Source organism: Manduca sexta, chromosome 20 (assembly GCF_014839805.1).
Source record: "Manduca sexta isolate Smith_Timp_Sample1 chromosome 20, JHU_Msex_v1.0, whole genome shotgun sequence".
In the NCBI taxonomy this organism is placed as follows: Eukaryota; Metazoa; Arthropoda; class Insecta; order Lepidoptera; family Sphingidae; genus Manduca; species Manduca sexta.
The window spans coordinates 1,036,291-1,059,408 of NC_051134.1; the positions used below are offsets into that span (position 1 = coordinate 1,036,291).

The window sequence follows — 23,118 nt, forward strand, 5'->3', positions numbered from 1 at the left end:
CCAGGTAACTGCATTTTGGACTACTGCTACACTAGATACAACTGCATGTTGCAATGCATACCCGTCCAAATAAATGCATAGCGCACACATATCTAGAATCCTGAGTTAACTAACAGAATATGTCACACTTGATTAAAATTAAATAATATTGAAATTGAACTGAAGATTATATTGATATGTTTATTAAACAGTAGGTACTTTTCATACTATAAGGACTATCAAGTATCACGTGGATGATGTTTTCGTTTTTGCACGCATGTGGAAACAGATTAAAACAATCCAAATTATACCCCAATAGTAGGTACTATTTTTAACTTTTAGTTACCATTTTCTAAAACTAAGAAGGTTCGTAGTTTTAAAAAATACTTATGTTAATACCTTTCTTATAAATAAAATACAAACGTACTAATTTACGTTTAATTAAAGACCTGACGTTAGAAATATGATTCTACCCGATAATTCGACGGTCAGCAAAAACTGCACGGACACTTCATTGTGTCGGTGACAGTGGGTACCTACCTGTGTACAAATATGTTCAATTATAATTAAACCTAGTGGCGGAATATGTTTGTGATTTGTGATTATAGACAAAAAACTTAAAAGTAAGTTTATTTAAATAATATAGTTTATTTTAATTCCTTGTTTCCATTCATTACTATTGTAAATAAACATTTCTTTTTTTATTGGAAAAGTTGTGCTCTGTATAATTTGTTAATTGGCTATTATTTACATTCCGTAAACAATTTTACTCTTTGTGTAAATATTTAGAATACTATTGAATTGCATGTCAAATAATGGTAAATTAATTATTTCGGTATTATTATTATTATACTAAGTTGACTTTGTAGGTCCAATTATTATTTTATTAATAATAATGAATCAACTTAATAGACATATAATATTTCCGACGTGATGATCAGGGCCAGGATACTCATACCCATTACTCGGAGTCATTGAAACGAAACATTCGATTAATGTAGGATTTCACAATTCCTTCTATACACCCGAAGATAACCACCTACTCACAAACTTACAAGCTACTTTGTAATAATAATATTAAGTGAGCTACATCGGTATCAGCTTATAGTATTAGGCTAAGAATATTGAAGACAAATATTTTATTAGAACTGGGCGAGGCAGCGTTTTAGATAAACGTTTAGCTTCATCATCTCATGATCGATACAAACGTTACCTACAATGTAATAAGTCGTTTATTACATATGATTTGCCAAATTACGCCTTTGATGTGGAGAGATATTATGTAATTAAGTACCTCAAATATCATCCAGAACACGGACAAATAATGGAATATGTATGTATGTGCGTAAACCTAATACTTGAAGTGCAAAGAGATGGTATTATTTGAAAAATCTAGTAAATGATGTCAACCAATTATTACAAATTATATTATTATTACAAAATGCTAACAAAAAGTCAAACAATTATTACAAATGATATTATTATTACAAAATCATACTAAAAATTGCTGGTAGCTATAGCTGATAGCTATCACCATACACAAGTTGTGTCGCGTTCGGGGATCAGCATGTGTTTATCCGGTTCCAACAGACCGGCATAATTGTGTCGACTGCCGCGGCGTAATCATCTCTCGTCAGTCGACATTCAATTGGACGCCACTCCACTTACCATCAGCTGAAGTAGGATCACTTTGCCATACATGTATAAAAAATACAATTAAACTTAATTCATATATTTTTTTTATTACCTAGTCGACATTACAGGGAACTAATTTATTCATAAAAGGCCGAAGTATTTCTTAGTATCGTTAAACACAGTTTTCTAGACAAAAAAATATCATACATTTTATAAACTTGCAGATGACAAGCGAACAAAATAATTTAAAGACACAAAGATCTTTTGATAAACTGGGCTTACCTCCAATGGAGTTAGCAGAATCAGCTTCGAGTGGTAAGTATAAATGTTTAGAGATAGCGGACAAAAATTTAAATTTTATTATTATAAATGTTTATTTTTGCATTTCAGATAGAAATATTATGGATGCGAATAAATGTTTAATTCCCTTACTAAAAAAACTAATTATAACGTTGTTATTAGTTCTTTTCGGAGTGGGAACGTATATTTTATTACTAAAATTGTTACAACACGATGGTAAGAGCAACAACACTACACAAGATTTTAATTATAAAAATATTATTTTATGCTTTAAATCAAATATTACTTATTCTAATATTTCAGATAACATTCATAGTACAGACATTATCGTTGTCACAGGAATACGAGAAAATCCAAATATAACGTTACAAGAAGACGACTTAGAAATAATACTCCGTCTTAAAAACAGCACAAATACTAAAAGAAAAAGAAAAAAACGAAATACTTTTCCAATTTTTTCTATGACAAATGCTGGAAACATACATGAAGACACAATACAAAATACCAGAGACATGATTGCTAGATACGATTTGCTTTGCAAACATGACCACAACCAACAGATTTGTAAAGAACTCTTTACGAGACTGAAAAGAATTGCAAATAAAGATAACACAAATTTAAACGATACAAATGATTTTATTGAAAACATTGCAAGAATAAATTTAAAGCCCGAAAGTGCTGAACTAAATAATTATTCAAACTTTGCGCAGCATATTCCAATATTGCCAGAGTCTTTAAAAAAACGCGAAACAAATTCTATTGGAAATCTTCAAAATATATTAGAATCTGTTTCACATACCGACGGAAGAGAAAACTATTATGATTATGGTTATCCAGTTAACGTGAGACCCAATCTACAACCGCAAGCGCATCTCACCGACACCTGCTTGTTAGCGCGACTTTTAAAGCGTAATTATCCTCATGTTCACGGTAAACATTTGTTTTAATTATAATTTTTGCCTCCTGTCTTAACATCCATTACATTTTTCTCTTCTTTTTTCACAGGAATATATGACATTGCACCTTCTGAACATGTAGGACCACACTACGACCATCCACCGTTACCTCACACTAGGTATGCTGTAACTCAGTATAATCATACAGGTTTTTGTACCTACTATTTATAAGTTAAGTAATAATAAAATACTGTATTATTGCTTTTAGATATTTTCCTCCAGGTCCGCCTACTTTTATTCAAGGCCGTGATATTGAGCCTCCAAAGAACAAATTACACCCTCAAGATGTCGAGATATTCATGAGCTTCTTAACACCAAAGTGAGTATTTAAAATGTTTTCTACTTAGAAAGCAGTTAATGTTAAAGGATTGCGGAAGACGATGAACTAAATATTCCGCGACATTTTCATAATTTATTCGGAAAATTTTGTATGTAATTATTACCCTCAGCACCCAAACATATAATAATATATAAAAGCACCTAAGTATTTAAAGGTGAGCCAGGTAGAATATACAACTATTGAATTTTGTAGATATGAAGGCACTTCGAAGGAAGAAATATCCAATAAGACAACTCGTGAAGCGGTTTGTGCTGCGGGAACGGTTCCTTGTGATAACGGAGAAGATTGCGTTTCTAGTTTCAAATGGTGTGACGGAAACGTAGATTGTTCGGATGCGAGCGACGAAGCCAGATGTGCCTGTAGACATAGAGTTGATAAATCGAGACTCTGTGACGGCTATTTTGATTGCCCTTTTGGAGAAGATGAAATGGGATGTTTTAGTAAGTCGTTTAAAGTAAATTAATATAGACTTTAAGGTTTAATATTACTCTATTGAATTAGAGTGCATGACATTTTCTTGGTAGATACGTTAAGAATCACACAGTTTCAAATTAATCTTTCTATTTTATACAGATTGCAATGAAAACATGTTTAGCTGTGAAGACTTGGACATAGATTCTCAAAGTACGTGTTTCACTAAAGAACAACGATGCGATAACACTGTTCACTGTCCTAACCATAGAGATGAAGTTGAATGTAGTATATTAACGCCCAGTATACACGAAAAACGAGTACGTATGAAAAAAATATTGTTGAAAAATAGATTTATTATAATGTTATTAAAATGTCATTCAGGTTTTGCTTCGAAAACATTGTATTGGATTGGTCTAATATTACGTGTGTTCACAATTCTCATGTCATAAACATGCAATAGTTACGGTGACAATTTACTTCGTAAATTGAAACCAAGTTAAAGTTTCTTCCATGCATTATAAAGTATGTTTGGCGACAATCATCAAAAGTAAAGCCATTTAATTAAATAGTAAACTTTTCTGTAGTTTTTCGTGTACTTAGTAAACGTGGTGGTTATCTCTGTTGACATACTGCGAAGTCGCTTTAAAACGAATTCATGTTTTATTCTAAAGTCTTCTTTTCTCATCTAAAGTCGTCTCTATTTATATTTCATTAAAGTCCCTTTTAAACATGATGCCTTTGATAACTGTATATTTATACTTAGATTTGCGAAATGTTTAATATTCGTTTAAGTAAGTATTGCTTTGTAAATATGCTAATAGAATGACGTTTTATTTTAATTATATTTTTAGCTATTTGCGATTTCAAACACAGAAGGATATTTACACAGAAATTATAAAGGAGTCTGGCACCCTGTATGTGAAAATCCTTATATGTGGGCACACGACGCGTGCCGTCGAGAAACAGGCATCATAAGCAGGTAAACGCAAATTATGTAACTATTTTAATTTAGAAGTAGTATAATGTATGAAAAATATTTTTATAACTTATCTACTTGAATAAAATACACAATGTAGGTACTTTTATCAAGGATGTGTTACATCGAAACAATATTTATTTCAGACCACCGTTCATCAACTGGATGCCTATAGATCCATTAGTAAAGGTTCGCTACATAAACGCAGGCCCAGATGATCTATTTCGTACAAGTGACACGTGTTTCAATTCTACAGCTGTTTATGTCACGTGTCCTGATTTATTATGTGGAACTAGAGTATTGAGTACCTCTCAAATGTTACGCGAGGTGAGACAAATATTATTGTATTTTTTCTTATTATAGTGGCCCAGGTGCTATCAGAAAAATGGCGAAAGACAGATATAATTTCCCGTATTTTTTGTGTATCTCCGTATTTCCGTATTTGAAATACTTGTAAGTGGTGCCCGTCATTTTGTTTCGAGAGTTGTAAAAATATTTATATTGAATTACATAATTAAAATGTTTACTTTCAGAATGCGGCCATCGAAAATCATCTTTTCGGTAGGAACAAAAGGTTCCTGCAACTAAACCAACCCTATCCTTTAATGTTTTATGGAAATCGTAAGAAGAGAGATATTAAATTGAAGATGATAAAAAAGAGGTCTCTAGAAGACACATTTGCAATGAACGAAACATTATACAAAAGTATTCTTGAATACATAAGGAACAGAAGAGCCGAAAGTAGGGTGGTTGGTGGCAGACCTAGTGAACCAGCGGCCTGGCCTTGGATGGTAGCCATCTATAGAAATGGCATGTTTCACTGTGGCGGTGTTGTTTTAACACAAAACTGGGTCATGTCCGCTGCTCATTGCGTTCATAAGTACGTATATCCAAAAATGTTATAAAGCGCAGGGTAAAAATAACTCCGCTCCGAGCTTAATTGAAAGGATAGCTATTAAAGACAGACGCAACCGCGCGACGCTAAATAATATGCCATTCGGCGCAAATACCAAATATTCAAGCGGTATTATCTTCAGTCCTAAACAGCGCCCACGATCGTTGTATAATTCTTGTTGTTTGTCATACCAGAATATAAAGGGATATTTAGGTAAAGAATAGGGAGACATAAGGAGAAATTTTGGATATTAGGGGATTATATTTTATAATATTGATAATCTGAGCTTTACCGGTGACATAGATAAAATTGTAAATTTTTTTTTTGTGTCTGCAACTGCATTAACATTTATTTTTTTATTTGTTATATAAATTATTTTATTACGGCTTTTAGATTTTGGATCCACTATTACGAAATACAAGTGGGGATGCTACGTAGATTTTCGTTTTCACCACAAGAGCAGAATCACAAGGTGACAAACATAATTGTAAACCAGCATTATAAACAAATTGACATGAAAAACGATCTGTCGTTATTAAGAGTTGAGCCAGCCATTCAATTTAGTCGATGGGTGCGCCCTATATGTCTACCTGGACCTGAAACAGCTGGACCTGATTGGCTTTGGGGACCCTCACCTGGCATCATTTGCACTGCAGTAGGATGGGGAGCTACTGTTGAACACGGACCAGATCGTGAGTGATAAATCGTTTTTTTGCAATTATTTTGCGATTTTATCGAAAACAATTTATAATTATGCAAATTTTATCTTTTAAAGCCGATCACTTGAGGGAAGTCGAAGTACCAATTTGGGCAAATTGCAAACATCGAGAAGATAAAGCTGGCAAAGAAATTTGCGCTGGGCCCGTCGAAGGAGGAAAAGATGCATGTCAGGTAATTTATAAATTATGATGATATCCTTTTTAGTAGCACTTTCTTTTAAGGTCTTAATTGATGACGTGAATAACAATGGAAATAATATTTAAGCTCATTTTCAAATGAGGTAGTTGATATAATATTGCAAGCTTGACCTTTTGTCGTATTATTCTAGGGCGATAGTGGAGGACCGCTTTTGTGCAGAAATCCTTTGAATTCACAACAATGGTATATAGCTGGGATCGTGAGTCACGGTGATGGATGCGCTCGTAAAGATGAGCCTGGAGTTTACACACGTGTCAGTCTTTTTGTGAAGTGGATTAAATATCACATTTGTAAGTAAATTTTGTTTCAATTCCTGTATTTATTTTTTAACAATTATCCTAAATATATATTGAATTTCATACTAACTGAAAAGGTATTTAAAAGTTTCTTAAATATATTTAGTAATTGACTATAAAACGAAACGGAATATTTATAATATGCTAGTCAGTCACTAGTCATAATTATTACTCTAGTGAAGCGTTGGAAACGTCAAAAAGTCCATGCACGAGCACATTGCCGTGGCTAATACACTGATTTATATAGTTAGACAGTTTAATTAATAAAAAGTTATTTTTAGCTTCGAAATCACTGCCAATGGTAACACCAGTACAGGAATGTCCAGGATTTAAATGTGAATCAGGAATTTCAAAATGCATTCCACTGAAAAGAAAGTGTGACAAAATTATCGATTGCCTGGGAGGGGAAGATGAAATTGAATGTGAAATTACAAAATCTGCAAATAATTTTGATGGTAATATGTTTTTATCTGAAATGTTCAAGAATAGTGAAAACAATAGTAATTCTGAAGTTAGTCGAATAACAAAGGAAGCAGATAGTAGTTTCAATACTGTTACTTCTGTTAATATCGAAACAACTACAACCTTCTTCAGCTCTGCTATGGAAACACTAACGGAATCAACTACGATACCTATCGTCACTTCCACAAAGGACGATATGATTAAAGAATCACCGGAACTAGTAGATACAAAGAATACCCAAATAGATTTTATACATGCATCTACGTTAGAAATTCCTTTTTCAATAAGCTCAGAAGATTCAGATACGGATACTCAACGCCAAACTACTACAAACTTTCCAACTTCAACTTTAATGGAAAAGTCGCAAATTACAAACATTGATAACATACAAAGTGTGACGGTATCTTTTCATAAAGATTCTTCAGGATCAAGGGCGTCTATTTTAGTAAGTGATCCCGACCAAGAAGTTGCAAACAGTGACAGCATTACCGAATCTACGTTCAAATGGGACTGGACTACAACAGAGACCACAACACCTATTGATTTTTCTAGTACAAGTTCAACGCAAAATAATAACTTTAAAACTTCTACGGATTTAGTTGATATGGATACAACTATACTTATGAACCAAAAAGATCTTCGTACTTTAAATCATACACAAAACCGGGAAAGTAAACATGACCAATTGTCATCACAACATAATGACCAGACACTTGAAAATAAATCTGAAGAACTTGTTATAAAATTATTACCTAACACGGAAGTACCAGACTTTAAAAATGAAATCTCACAAAAAGAATTAATACCGTCTCTCGACGATAACAGTACACCATCTTCCTCTAAACAACTAACAGATTTTGAAGATAAAAAGGATATCACTCGTAAGATGGAAGAGATTGTGTTTTCGGAACTTCAAACAGCTATAAAAAGAAGAAAACCTCGAATACCTATAGAGTTTGAATGTGGAAGGTAATTAGTGATCAAATATATTTATTATACGAATAATAAAAATGACGGTTATTTTAAATGTACGTTCTGAATAATGTTTTGAAATTATTTTTTCTTCAGCATATCTCAAGTTATTCCATATAACCAACGTTGTAATCAAAAGTCGGATTGCGAAGACGGCACGGACGAACTTGGATGCACTTGTATAGACTATCTAGCAACATTGGATGAAAAGCTTTTGTGTGACGGTAGTTACGATTGCGCCGATGGGCAAGACGAATTGGATTGCTGTAAGTTCCAACAGCTATTATTTTAAAAAATGTTTTCGATTGGGAAATAATTATGCTTTTTCGTTTTGATTATTCTAGTTACTTGTACTGAAGACCACTTCCTGTGCAAACAAAGCCAAATATGTTTGCCAAAGAAACACGTGTGTGATGGAAAATCAGATTGTCCATTAGGAGAAGATGAATTAGACTGCTGTAAGTATCGTGAAACAGTCCTCTCATATCAACTATCTTAATATTTTAACCTACTGCCTCGCTGCCGTAATCGTATTACGGTATGACTGCAGTGCTGAGTTCTCGGGTTCGACCCCCAGGTCAGGTAAAGTGATATTGAATTTTCTACGAAGTATGAGCCCGGGGTCTGGAATTTGTACTTGAAAAATAATAATATAATCTCTTAACATAAACAATGCATAATATTGAGATAATTAGATCAGTAGTGGTTTATCTAACTAATTTGTATTCAATAGTTCTTTGGTTAAAATATTCAAGTTATATGAAGTATAAATATTAGAAACCAAATTACAAAAAAGTATTTTATAGTTTATTATTTTCGAGTTGAATTTAGTTCTAGACTCTCTTCTATCTTACGTAATTTTCCGAGCACTGGGGTTGCTGGTAAGTGAATTAATAATAATAGTTATTTTATTATAGTTACGTTATCAAATGGAAAAGAAATTCAGTATGGTATTGATGAAAGACCTCTAATTAATTTAGAGGGATACCTAACAGAAAAGTATGAAGATGAATGGCATATTGTATGCAAAGACAAACTATCAGTTGATGAAATAGAAGAAGCAGCTGGACATATATGCCGCTACTTAGGATTCAGGTATGTAACTAAAGATGTAAATAATTTTCAATTTTTACTTCCATTACCTACACAAACAATTGATCGTCGCTTTAGCTATTTCAACAACTATATGTATTGATATTGCAATTTCTAATTCTTTTACAGTGCTGCCAACAATTATTTTATACAATACATAAATGTTAAAGAAGATGACATTTCAAAACCAACTTCAACTAACAAAAGAAAGAAACGAGAAATTGATGGCAGTGTACCCGTCAATTTTGCTTATCGAATGGTTGATAATGTCAAGGAAACTGCTAGGAACATAGTCATAAAAGAACCACAAATTATACCAGAAAATTGTGTGCCAAATATAACAAAAACATGTAAATCGCTATATGTCTCCTGCCATCCCTCTTTATTTACCAACTTTGATGGAATTCAAAATAATTTGGTTAATAAAGCAGCTATGACTGATTTAAATACAATGTGGCCCTGGGTTGCTAAAGTTTATGTCGATGGACATTATAAATGCACGGGTGTTTTAGTAGATCTGTCATGGGTTTTAATAAGTAACTCATGTCTTTGGGATACGTAAGTAAAGCTATTTTATAATGTTTACTTTTTAAAGAATAATCCATGGAATAGATTATTACAATTCACCTCCACTTAATTTTGCAAATTTGTCAAAATTTTTGGTTTTTGTATGCATAATAATTGTTAATGAGCACCTATAAAATAAAATAAATAATAAAAGTGTGTTTTGAAATTTGTTTTCCTTAAAGTGGTTTGTTTTTTTTGGTCTTCAGAAATCCTCATGATTTTATAACAGTCATATTAGGAGTACAAAGGATTTTAAGCACTACGAATGGACCCTACGAACAAATACATCAAATAGATGCAAAAAAAGATTTGTATCGGAATAAAGTAATATTATTGCATTTAAAGAAACCCGCAAAATACTCCAACATGGTAAAACCCATTTCTAGTTCGTAAGTATTTCATAAAAATTTGAATGTGATACTATTAATTATAGAAGTGAGGAACTTAAAAGACTAACTTCATTCCAGTAATAATCACTTAGAAAAATATCACATGTGCGTGGCGGTTGGTCAAGATAATCATAATAAAACAGTCAGTGTACTTTTAAAAGAAACAAGTGAAAACTGCACTCCACATAATATTTGTTTCAAACGAATAGAAGAAGAAAACATATGCGCTGTAAGTAGTTCCTTTTTTAACCGACTTCAAAAAAAAGGAGGAGGTTATCAATTCGACGTGAATTTTTTTTTTTTTGTATGTTTGTTATCTCAGAGCTCGCTCATTTATGAACCGATATGGAAAATTCTTTTTTTATTCGAAAGAATTTCTCTTCAGATTGTTCCCATAAATTTTATTTCAACATCGCTTCGGTAGTTTGGTTTTAAAATTAATAAAACTAGAATAATTATGTCGTCCAAGAAAACGAAATCGCTAATTTAGCTTTCCTGTGACGTATTTATTTATGTTTTTGCATTGAGTTTGGTTGACTGTACTTCTCACATACTTATACATATAGCATAAAACCTTTTCCCCGTGTCAGGGGTAGGCAGAGGCGTAACATTTCATCGCGATAGTCGTACTGTGTGTGAAACATATCAGTTGTGTTTTTGGGTTGGGTTTAATTGACTCTACTTCTTACATACATACATATATGTATATAGCATCACACCTTTTCCCCTTTTTAGGGGTAGGCAGAGATGTAACACCACAGCGCGATAGTTATAGTATGATCGAAATATATTAGTTGTGTTTTTGCGTTAGGTTTGCTTGAATCTACTTCTTACATACATATACATAGCATCACACCCTTTCCCCTTTTCAGGGGTAGGCAGAGGTGTAACACCACAGCGCGATAGTTGTACTGTGAGCCAAATATATCAGTTGTGTTTTTGCATTAGGTTTGCTTGAATCTAATTTCTTACGTACATATATATAGCATCACACCTTTTCCCCTTTTCAGGGGTAGGCAAAGATGTAACATTTCAGCGCGATAGTCGTACTGCGAGCGAAACACATTAGTTGTGTTTTTGCGCTGGGTTTAGTTGAATCTACTTCTTACATACATATATATATATATAGCATCACACCTTTTCCCCTTTTCAGTGGTACTCAGAGGTGTAACTCCTCAGCGCAATAGTCGTATCATGAGCGAAACACAACTATGCCATTGAGACGGTCTATTTTTTACTAACACAAAAGCAAAAATAAAAATAATTTTAACAAAAAATTAAACCGCCTTCAAAACCACTCAAAACCAAAAAATAATTTCACATAACAAGTATATATTGGACACCAATTTTGGAGTCGGTGCCTAATTAAAATTGCTAGTTAAGCTAGATAAACACATTAACGAATATACGAAAACAATGTGCTGCCAGCGTACAAAGTCAACAATTCAGATCGTCACCGGAGATAAACACATCGCCGCAGCATAGCAAATGGAAGCTATTAAGGAAATATTTAAATTTGTGAACTGTACACTACCCAAATTCTTCCCCTGTTACATATAGCTGGTCAAATGTGGGTGTATTATACTCCCTGCCTCGAAAAAAGAAGAAATAAAAAGATGGAACACCATACATGTGCTTGGTATTACACCTTTCACTGTGTATCTTGTAGTACACGCAAACCTACTCCTTTTAATTGATTTGAAAGAAATTTAGCTTATAGATGGACTATGCAACAAATATAGCTAACTAGCAATTTTAATCAGGCACCGACTCCAAAATTGGTATCCAATATATACTTGTTATTTGAAATTATTTTTTGGTTTTGAGTGGTTTTGAAGGCGGTTTAATTTTTTGTTAAAATTATTTTTATTAAGTATAATATATCTAACGGTATTGTAATAAAGTTACGTATAATTGGATTATTTACGCATTATTTCACAGCCTGGAATGCACTCGCATCGCGAATGGCCGGGTATCATTTGTTGCCATTCAGAACAGGGCTGGCATCCTGTTGCTTCCTTTATTGATAGTAGAGGAGAATGCGGTCTTGGAAACCTTATACTAGCAACTGAAATAGAAAACTTAAAGAACAGAATCAAACAATCTTCAGGTACAGTTATAAAGATTAGTTAGTTCCTTATGTGACAATTTCTTACAAAGAATTTTCTTTCGTAAGTTTGTGCAAGTTTTGTTTATTTCTCTTATATTGTTTTGAATGTGATTCATTAAGGGAATTAACTGATTCATCACAAAATCTAAGCAATCAGGGGACCTACAAACTTAAAATTGTGCATGTACATATATAGGTGTAGGTATCCTTTAAGAAGGGTAAGATTATAATTTAATGAAAATATTAACATGTTTGACCATTTTTTAAATATGTCTTATTATTTCTTTAGATAAAGATAAGCGACAAGAAAATTGTATTTTAACTTTGTGAAATCGACAATGTAAATCGATTTATATATTTTAAATTTCCTCGCGAAAACGCTTCTTGCCACATTTGTAAAGTATTGACAATATCTGTGACAGTTTTGTGCTTTCTGCTTAAACAAAACCATCTTCAATTGTTATAGGATATTTAAAAAATAATACAATTTATGAGTCTAGTAAATAACTTTAAATTACTAATTTATGTAAGCAATATGGTTACTATATAGTGACATCACGATAATGTCGATTATCATTGCGCGATTTTGGCAGAAAGATAGAACAGTATATAAATAAAAAAAAAAAAATCTTCTCGAATAAAAAAAAATATATTTAAAGTGATAAATACCTTATTTATGTATTTTAGATTTTTTGCAAACATTATTTAATAGGTACCCTATTGCGAGATTTAAGCAAAAGCTGGTACTAAAACAATAGTCAAAATTACCTTACGAACCTACTTAATCTAGTCACGCGGCAGCCTGTCAAAAGCAACTAGAAACTACAAAAAGGATAATATATCTGCACCTCTTTAAGTCATAGCTATATCTTGAAATATTAATTATAAATTGAAGACAGCGTGGTAACAAATTTTTTCTAGGTCATTTCTCAGAATCATCCAAACAATTAGAGTATGGTACCTGCGAAGGTCAAAGATGCAGCCGCGGTCGTTGCATAGGTTTGCATGAAGTTTGTGACGGGGTCAGACATTGTGAAGATGGAAATGATGAATCTGCAGAGGCTTGTAATAAAAAGCGCAATATTTGTAAAAAGGATCCATTTGCGAAAGGATGTGGTGAGTTGCATCATTTGGGACATTACTGCTCCGCTCCAATATATAGGCTTCCTCGATAAGTAGGCTATCTAACACTATAAGAATGTTTTAATTCGATCCAGTAGTTCCTAAAATTAGTGCGTTCAAACAAACAAACAAACTCCTCAATATTACATAATAGTATAGATAAACTCAAAAGTGCACATAAAATCAAATACATTAATTATAATTATGAAGTATTTACTCAGAAGAAGATTAATTATTAATAAGGTATTTTAATATTGACCTAATTCATTCCCGACTCGAAACAAACAATTTCAATGTCTTATTGGTTTTAAAATTTTAATGCCATGCTAAAATAAACGAAGGTATATTATGGCCGAATTGCTCATACAGCTTCAAATGTGTTACCATGGTTAATGTGAGTAAACATCACATATAACGCAAATTCCTTTGTTCTCTTGCTCATTTACGTTTCATCTACATATCTCTACGTTTGTTATTTTGAAAGGAAATTAGAATCACCGGCAACAAATTACCCCTTTCCAAAGTACACAAGCCACAAACCTAATTAACTCTGTGAAACGAGAATTATGATTCATTAAAATCCAAGAAACAACTACAAAGTCTAATGTTACTGGTAATTTATGATATAAATATTAATCCCAACTTACTAAACGAATACTATTTTTTTCATTCTATGTTATGACCGAACGATCAAACATCAATTAGTTTTACTAATCAATGTGTATTTCAGAATGTTCAACAGGCGAAATGAAATGCCGTAATGGCAAATGTATACCAAAAACATTGTTCCGAGATGGACATGACGATTGTGGGGATGGCACCGACGAACCGGGTTACAAAACTTGTTCCCAATACTTGGCTCGGGTCATGCCTTCAAGACTTTGTGATGGTATATTGCATTGTCAAGACAGAAGTGATGAAGATCCATCCTTTTGCAAGTGTTATGCAAAGAAAACTTTCAGGTATATATTGATATTAAATATCACAGTAATACTCCCAAATAAATGGTTATTAAATGTGAACTTACATATTTTAATTTTAAAGTTTTCTTTTATATATATTATCGCTATAGCCTATCATTACTCTTTAAACGTCGAACGTGCGAATCATCAAACACATAATTAAAATTGTCGGGTATCAAAAGCCTGACCAGTTCCATAGCCTTGTTAGCATAATCAATAATCAATACGGTGTTTCTTAGATGCGGTACAAGAGAAAGCGATGGTGATCACTGCGTCGCTCCGGATATGGTGTGTGACGGCATCCGCGATTGTCCCAATGGAGAAGATGAGAAAACATGCATCGGCCTTAGTGCTCCGGAAGGGACTCCGTAAGTATACAAAGCTTTGTGAATTTTATATAGACTTAGAGGTATAAACTACTAAGTGACTAAGTATATCTTATTAGTAATAACTATTATAGAAACTATTAAATCAAGGGGATGATAAACTATCAAGATCTCGCCAATATTATTTAATTATTATTGTATTATCATGTATCTTTATACAACAATTTTACTATTTTATGTTCGGACTAATTTTCCTATCACGTTCTCATCACGCAAGTAAGTAATTCATGGGATGAAATTTCAGCACGGATTAAGTAACCTCTAAGTTGAGTTAAAAATATAACCTGAACAAATAAAAAATTACTATTGTATGAATAAAATTGTTCGATTATTTCACTTTTACATTCAAGTGGTCTATATTCATTTTAACGGATAATTTAACTAACAATTTAAAAATCAATGTTTACAAAAAAAATAATTCAAAACGATGTTACAGATATGGAACGGGACAAGTAATAATACGCTCTCATGGCGTCTGGCACTCCAAGTGCTTTAGTACTCCAAACCACACCAAAACAGAACTAGAAGCTCTTTGCAGAGAACTAGGATTTATCAGCGGTCACGCGAAGGAAATTAAAAACTTAGACAGCCTTTATCCCCACAACAATTTAGTTATAGATTCGTTTAACGAAATCACCCTCAATAACAATACTATAATCAAGATGAGAAACACACACAATCCCATCGCTAAAGCAGTGTTCAGTGAAAATTTGCAAAATTGTTACCCAGTATTTATAGAATGTCTATAAGATTACTTTTACACGTTTATTTATTTTCTACACCTTTATTTATATGTACTTTAAGTATATGTTAAGGTTTTATTTAATAAAAAAATATAAAAAAAAGATTGTGTATTTATTTTTAACATATTAAAACCAACCAACCACCAAAACTTATGTCTACAAAAAGTAACGTAATTGATAATTTAAAATAAACAATTTACTCATACTATTTTTCCAATCGTACCTTTATGATACTGTTTTAAATAAGCGCCATCTCTTGTTGGTTTTTAATAGGAACATACTTCATGCCACAACCCTTTTCAAGAAAGAAAACCTGCACCTTTATGAAGAATGGACGGAAAATGCCGCGAGATGTCGTTGTAAGGCTTAAAATACAGAGGCTCATTAGCCTGTATTAATATATTATAATAAGTGGAGATGGTCGCGTTCAGTTCTAGCCTATCTAGAACGATATCACTCTGACCATCCGCCTTAAGAACGAATTCTTGAAACTTGAAACTCTAACACTGCACAAGACCACAGTTCGGTCCTCGCTGCCGAGTACCTCGCCACGTTTCCCGTCCTGCCGACCCTTTTAATAGTTCCGGACCGCGCGCCGACGAATTACGCTAACGGATAGTTATTAGTACGCTCATCCCATAATGGCCAATATCTCCATCCTCTTCTGGTGGCGTTAATGGGTTGCCATCAGCATGGTCACCTTATTTCAAAGGGTTGTGAGCACCTTAACCGCTCACCCGAGAGTCCGGTGTGTTTTTATTAGCCGACCCTTGTCAGACTAACAAACGTAAGTCATGTCCTAAAAAAACTACCTTAGCTGCTTAATACGATATCTGTCAAATTAAATTAACTAAAAACTTGTAAAACGGACCGTGATGATATAAGTAAGTAAGATATGTAAAATTACAACTGGTTAAAATTTGTGTAAAGTTGCATTCATTTGATATGCTATAGCTGAAGTAAGACGACTACGCTGTTAGATTCACATCATGACGGATTGACTTGATGCGAGATTAAACATGTAATGTTCAACTGAATACTTTCTTTTAACTCTAGCACGTATCTCTACACTGACTGTTACAATTCGGATTTTATCGCGGTTTTAATATTTTAGGTTTCTCCCAACGTTTCGAAGACTATCAGCTTTCGCGGTCACGGGCGGGACTGAAGGCTGCAAAGTCTTCGAAACGTTGAGAGAAATCTAAAATATTAAAACCGCGATAAAATCCGAAAAATACTTTAATTTTAATGTCTAACATTCGCGTAAATATATGAAATCATTATTACAACTCGGTTTGTGATTTACTTGCTTATTAAATTCCAGACAATCTAGAAAGAACTTAAGCCTTATTGTACGTCCTGGCTATTGGGATTCGTGTAGGCGCCTCATAGGTATTTTTATCTTCAATAGAATCAATTAATCTGAAAAAGCATATTATTTGGAAGTATAGTATAAAACAAAGACATTCCATAAATCGTTGATATATATTATCATAAATATGATATTTGATATATTATGTACAATAAAACAAAATATAATATCAGCCCTATGTCTATTAAATATACATAAACAATGATACTGCTGTGTGTCTATAATAGTAGCCCTCCGGTATAGGCACAATTAAGAGGATTTATCTACAACGTTATGGTCAACGTGACAGACCGTCAAATTGCTATACGCGGCCTCTCGAATATCATGCGTCGTCTCATGTTTGACGCAGAATACACGAACCTAATTAAATAACCTAAAGGATCGCAATAAACAGCAACCTGTATTTTGGCAGTCCGTTCCACTTGTCTTTACACTACTGAATTTGTTTACGCTATACAAGTACTTTTATACTGCACTAACCTCATATGAAACAACTTCACTTCATATATATTTATTTCAAGATACTGAGACCAGGACTCTAAAATCACTTCCACCTGAAATACTTTATATAAAAATGACAAAATAATACAAATCTTTTCCCTTTTTACAATATATTGTTAAGTGGTCCTTCAGTGAAACAAGAATATTGGAGCTAAAGTACAGAAGGCGTTTTATATTTTATTCTTAAATTTCCGCAGTGGCAAATGGAAGAATAAAGCTATATATTAAACGTTTCTTGGGTCAAGATTGTCACCCACAAGATATCAATTTGAACAAGTTCGGCCATTATAATGGTTTATGATTCATACATTTATTTAAGTAAAATTTTATAGAACTACACTATATGGATTGTGTGCGAATTAACATAATGTAAGATTAATTTTGGCCGAGTCACAAAAAATATGATAAATGTTGTTGATTTAAGTATTTGGTTGGGTATTATTTTAAATTAGATACTAGATTAATTTATGATAAGCTTATAATTTTATGCATTTATCATAATTGGTCAATATTCTCATACGAATCGGTCTTATTAAAACAAAAACTTGACATGTTAAAATGTATAATTTTTACTTTAATGTCCTAAAAATACATTCTGGGATATTTCACTTCTGCACTAATGCGCAGCAAGGTGTTAGCTTTGTGTACAATAACGTCATAGATGTGTATATTACGCAATAGTTAAGGCTGGTAAATAAATCTAATCATCGCGAAGCCTATTATACTGAAAGGAATAGAAATGAAATCGTAAATAACCAAAACCATTATAAAACCAGTGGGCACAATGAGGCGACGCCGCAGCGTCTGCCCAACATGATGACACCACTATTTCAATATTAATCTGAATACATTATCAAACCAATTATGTAAATCTTTATTATTTAAACATTTTCAAGCGACGCAATAACCTAAAGCAGTTTTATGCCACCATTCTCCTTAAAAGTGACAAATGATTGCAAAATTTACGCCAAAATGTAATTTCGCGTGTAATGCAAGGGATTATTGAAAAGAACATATAAATTAAAAGATGTCCATTGTATTGTAATTTTAGTTATAAATCAGGATATTCGATGCTTCCCTTTAATTTGCGCCGACCAATTTATCTTCATGCTAGCGGAACATGAGACATCTTTGACTGTTACTGAATTTACTGCCGCAATACATGCGAGTATTTACTTATCTATATATATTTTCCTCGTGTTTCTAAAGAAACATTTAACGTATTAACGAAATAATTCTAGAAAGAGCTATCTCGGTTTCATCTGGACAGATAACATGCGACGGTGCTCAAATAAATTCGTGAATGAAACATTCGATGGGACAACATTATTAATGCTGGAACCGAAAACCAACAGTGACTCAGGGAAAAACAATATAAACTGATCATTTAATGTGATACCATTTATATTGGAAAATTTATTTGGTTATCGATCGGATGTACTGGTTACACATTTAAAGACTTTAAAAAGGAAGAGATTTACCTTCAATAATAAGGCTTTGTTTTTTAATGGATAAAGGCGATGATTGAACAACGTTATTTGAATTTCTGAAACAAATACCTACACAGTATAATAGCTCCATTATTACACGAATTTATAAAATAGTTATTATGTATTTTAATCTGTGTTTTTAATAACTCTACAATGTACAAATTTAGTCACGGTTTCAATTCACCACGCTACGTGATTACAATAATTATTGAAATATTATTTTATGACATTTTAAATTACGCTACGCATAAGAAATAAAAAAACAATAAATATCAGTTTACAAACAGTTACATACAGAAATTTTGTTGACACTAAAATGTTCCCTCCAGCCCTCAACTTTGTCTTAAATCGAAACATGAACGCGTTGACTTTTTACTTGCGAAGGCCCTTCCACCCAAGGTTTGTTAAAATGGAACCATCGGGTTTTTACTTCGCACACGTAGGTAACTGTTTTACTGATGGTTATCGCCAAAAATAACCTTTAATTACCGTGTAGTTTGAGCTGCCCTGACCTTTCACACATACACTTGTAGAGGCTGGCTTCTCGCGTAGGAATATATAATTCATAGAAATGACAGTGGATTTTTCCTTATACAACGTCATATTAAAAACAGAAGGCAAAGCATTTTATTAATATCAGATAAAACGCATTTATCTTTTACCTTTATATTATCTTGCCATTATTTATAATGATAGCTTTAGCTATCTGTGAGATTCGTAAAGATTACAATAAAACAAAAATGTATTTCTCACTCAGTGTAGGCAACAAGTTGCATCATTGCATAAACAACATTTCTAAATATAAATAAAGGTATTTCAATATCATCAATTGCACGCTTTCTTTAATAATTTGTTACGCTTATCACATCAATATTTTAATTTTGAATAATTATATCAATATTAAATTCAATTCATTCGTTTCTGAATGTGCATTCTGCTAGATGTCTAGTACTGTGCACGCTCAGTTCATGAATTATGCGACACATCGATTACAAAACGGAACACAGTATCAATTCAGTGGCGGCCGCCTTTGAACTCGGACCGTGCCACTTTATTGATCAAAATGTGATAATAAATATCACCTTCTATAACTTATTAACTTCGTGGTTCATTCTCTCTTTATTGATGAAGTGGACAATTTTAATCAACAAGCACCTTAATTTAATCAGGTTATAATTTGGAATCATAACAAAATTTATAATTTATCCCCACTGCGCTTTTTCTGACGTACTCAAATGATCTCTACGCAAATTGACCTTAAGAAAAACGAGAAAAATATTGCGCTATTTCATTTGTGGAATTGTTAATACCCCTAAATAAGCAAGTTTTTGTTTATTTTGGGGTAATATAGATATAAATGTATATATAATGAAATATTATTGTAACTATAACATTATAGTTACAATAATATTTCATTATGTATAATTTAAATTTAACCACATCCGCACCGTCTACATGTAAAATATCAACAATTCCTTATTAACTTAAGATCTCTCAACATAGGTTTTATAATGAATACATTTACATGTTATCACTTTGTTGGATTAAATTAGGCGCAAAACTACCATGCACAAAATATCTTTAGCACCAGGAAGAATGAACAAGACATTACCTTGTACAAGTAATAAATCTGTCACTCGGCACATATCAGAGATGTACATCAATAACGAGCCAATAAAAAGGCATCTAATTAATGATTGTTCAAATAAAAAAGGCGATTCAACGCTTCCGACATCAGTATTTATATAATTTTGACACGTCAAAGATGCGCCAAAATGTATACTTGACTTTTTGTGTCGGCAAAAAACAACACGCGTCTCCATTTATCATTTTCAATCAAAAAGTTGCCGCCAAAGGTTTTTGCAAGTTATCTATTCACACCAACGTTTCCTGAAACGTAGTTAGCATTTGATTTCTTAACAAAACTACGTTTAGTTACATAGAGACACCAATGACGCGTTAACACTTATAATTTACATTAATTACAATTCAGTTTTAAAGCAGTTTGCAGCTCCTTATCATCGATTTTGTTAATTTAAAATATAAATAAATCTAAACATGGACGTATGAGATAAAAAAAACATCTATTTAAAATATTGTATATATAAACTTTGTAAAAATTAAATAGATGTCCATCTATTTGTATACAGTGATTGATGAATAATGTTTTAGACATAACTGTATAAGAATACCTAATAAGTAAAACTGCATGAGGTTAAATATTTCAACATTTCTCCGCAAAAAAATTCAAGCAATAAAAACAAACATAGCTGTCGAAAACAAAAGGTTCCTAAGTATATTGTATTATAATGAATGGAGAGACTATAACTGTAAATTTTCAATGAATGCTATTTAAAGATGATTTGTGAGTGGATTCCGTGCAATCAAACTTAATTCTGTTTTTTTTTACATTCGTTTAATATTGCTTTACTGTCGAAATATTATATATTTTGGTAAATCTGATACGTCCCATTAAAAAATAGTTCAGAAATCAAGCAGGTATTTTTATAAAGATGATATGTTGAATATGGCCATCGCTAAACACGCATAATTGTAATAATTATATCATAATTATTTAAATTAACTGGATGCAGTATTTTCGTTCCACCATTTACCATATGTACCAATTAATCACATGTAGATGGAATTTTTATTTTGTTAACTTATAGAATATTTACTTAGCACAATATAAGTAAATTAATTTTATTGATACCATGACACCCGTGATACGAAAACTGTCTCGATGAATTATAAATAACTTAAACAGTAACAAAAATTCAAATAAATTTCAATTCATAAAAATTCTAATAGCGCACAGATTGGCAAGAATGTATAACGCTTTAAGATTAAAATATATTATAATCATATGTTGATAATTCAATTATATGTTGACAATGAAATTGAAGAATAACCAAAAATACATCGTCTTAAAAGCCGGTTATAGTATTAGGCTTATAAATTACAATATAATTCATTCGTATATATGGAATTGTCTCGAATACCACGCCCGCTTTTTAACATAATTGTTTAAGAACAAGGGTCACATTTGTTTATACTAAGCAAAAAGTCGATTACCTATTGTCTTTATCGTATACAATTTAACAGAAAAATCACAGATGAACTCACGGCCTTAAAGGAAAGAATTAAGGTTTAGGTAAAACAAAAAATACGATTTATGAAACCACTATTTGGTCACATAATATGCAAAATATACAAAATCTTGTGAATATTGTATTCGCCTTAATAGAACATGAGTCACCAGTGACATCATTTACTGTTTTACTTAATGTCCGCAAAATGTTAAAAAGTAGAAGAAATATTGTTACTGCGCTTGAACTGCTGACCCTATACTAGGCACGCCGTTTATTATGTAGTTTATTAAATGGAACGATACCGTAAATGAGTCATTATGGTAATATATTTCGTTGACAACCTCCACAATGGCATTACGTCACTTTCCAAATATTTGCCCTTTCCGGCTTCCTTCATCGGCAGATTTTACGAACAATATAGAAAGAATTTATATATAATATAATAACCAAACTGCTAATAATACTAGCACTACATAAATAAAGTCATTTCATAAATTGTAACTGGCCAATCCAGCTAGGTGAAACTTGACACCTGATGATAATCTAAAATGCAACCTTTTAATTTTGTTCAAAAAGGAAAAACGAAATTTATATTTCATTTCAATTTAGCATTCGACGTGATACATTTATTGCGCTCTCAGAACTTAACTTCAAAGGTTAACTGACACGTGACAGTGGAAAAGTTTTATAGTCACAATGTGACCACGTTTAGAGCATCGCAAACTTTTCGAATTTCTGCCGATTTTCGAGTTTCATGTTGTTTTATGTAAAATACTTCTCATTTCATTGATCAGAGTAGCTAGCACGAATTTTAGCGGTATAATGTACGTTATAGTTTCATTTAAATATTTTTTGTGAGGGAATTGCGCCTCAATGTGCATATTTCGAATTTAAATATGGCAGCATGAATATTGGGTACATGTATTTTCGAATATTAGATTGTGAATTAATGGTTATAATTAACTCGAAATGTATGGGAATCAACAGTACGAACCTGGTCAAACGGCTGTAGATAAATTCTTAATCATTAACTTACACAACACGAATACATTGTTATTCGTGCTTAGAATACAGATGTAGTTAAAATATGTTTTTATATGAAAAGACGAAGCTGAGGTTACACAGACTATAGGCAGACCTACGTAAATG

The 23,118-nt window shown here is 32.3% G+C and overlaps 1 protein-coding gene across 1 annotated transcript; it reads left to right on the plus strand.

Moving 5' to 3' along the window:
• Window positions 1-479: 479 nt before the first annotated feature.
• On the plus strand, window positions 480-15,596 carry LOC115444082 (serine protease nudel). The gene is made up of 26 exons (XM_030169721.2): window positions 480-602; window positions 1,839-1,929; window positions 2,005-2,130; window positions 2,218-2,844; window positions 2,920-2,989; window positions 3,079-3,189; window positions 3,403-3,650; window positions 3,784-3,941; window positions 4,476-4,603; window positions 4,747-4,927; window positions 5,134-5,480; window positions 5,889-6,187; window positions 6,271-6,386; window positions 6,544-6,703; window positions 6,991-8,140; window positions 8,240-8,409; window positions 8,488-8,601; window positions 9,061-9,238; window positions 9,365-9,793; window positions 10,009-10,191; window positions 10,270-10,420; window positions 12,133-12,301; window positions 13,223-13,417; window positions 14,154-14,385; window positions 14,625-14,753; window positions 15,208-15,596. Exons 2-26 carry the CDS (start codon window positions 1,839-1,841, stop codon window positions 15,518-15,520), a joined length of 6,075 nt encoding a protein of 2,024 aa, XP_030025581.2. The 5' UTR covers window positions 480-602; the 3' UTR covers window positions 15,521-15,596.
• The last annotated feature ends 7,522 nt before the right edge of the window (window positions 15,597-23,118 follow it).

What these genes read in the sequence shown, in the direction of transcription:
- LOC115444082 (XM_030169721.2), top strand. Translation starts at nt 1,839, where the DNA reads ATGACAAGCGAACAAAATAATTTAAAGACACAAAGATCTTTTGATAAA. An exon ending in CCACCGTTACCTCACACTAG is followed by an intron (nt 2,990 to 3,078) that starts GTATGCTGTAAC and finishes TATTGCTTTTAG; the next exon opens with ATATTTTCCTCCAGGTCCGC. An exon ending in GCAAGACGAATTGGATTGCT is followed by an intron (nt 8,410 to 8,487) that starts GTAAGTTCCAAC and finishes TGATTATTCTAG; the next exon opens with TTACTTGTACTGAAGACCAC.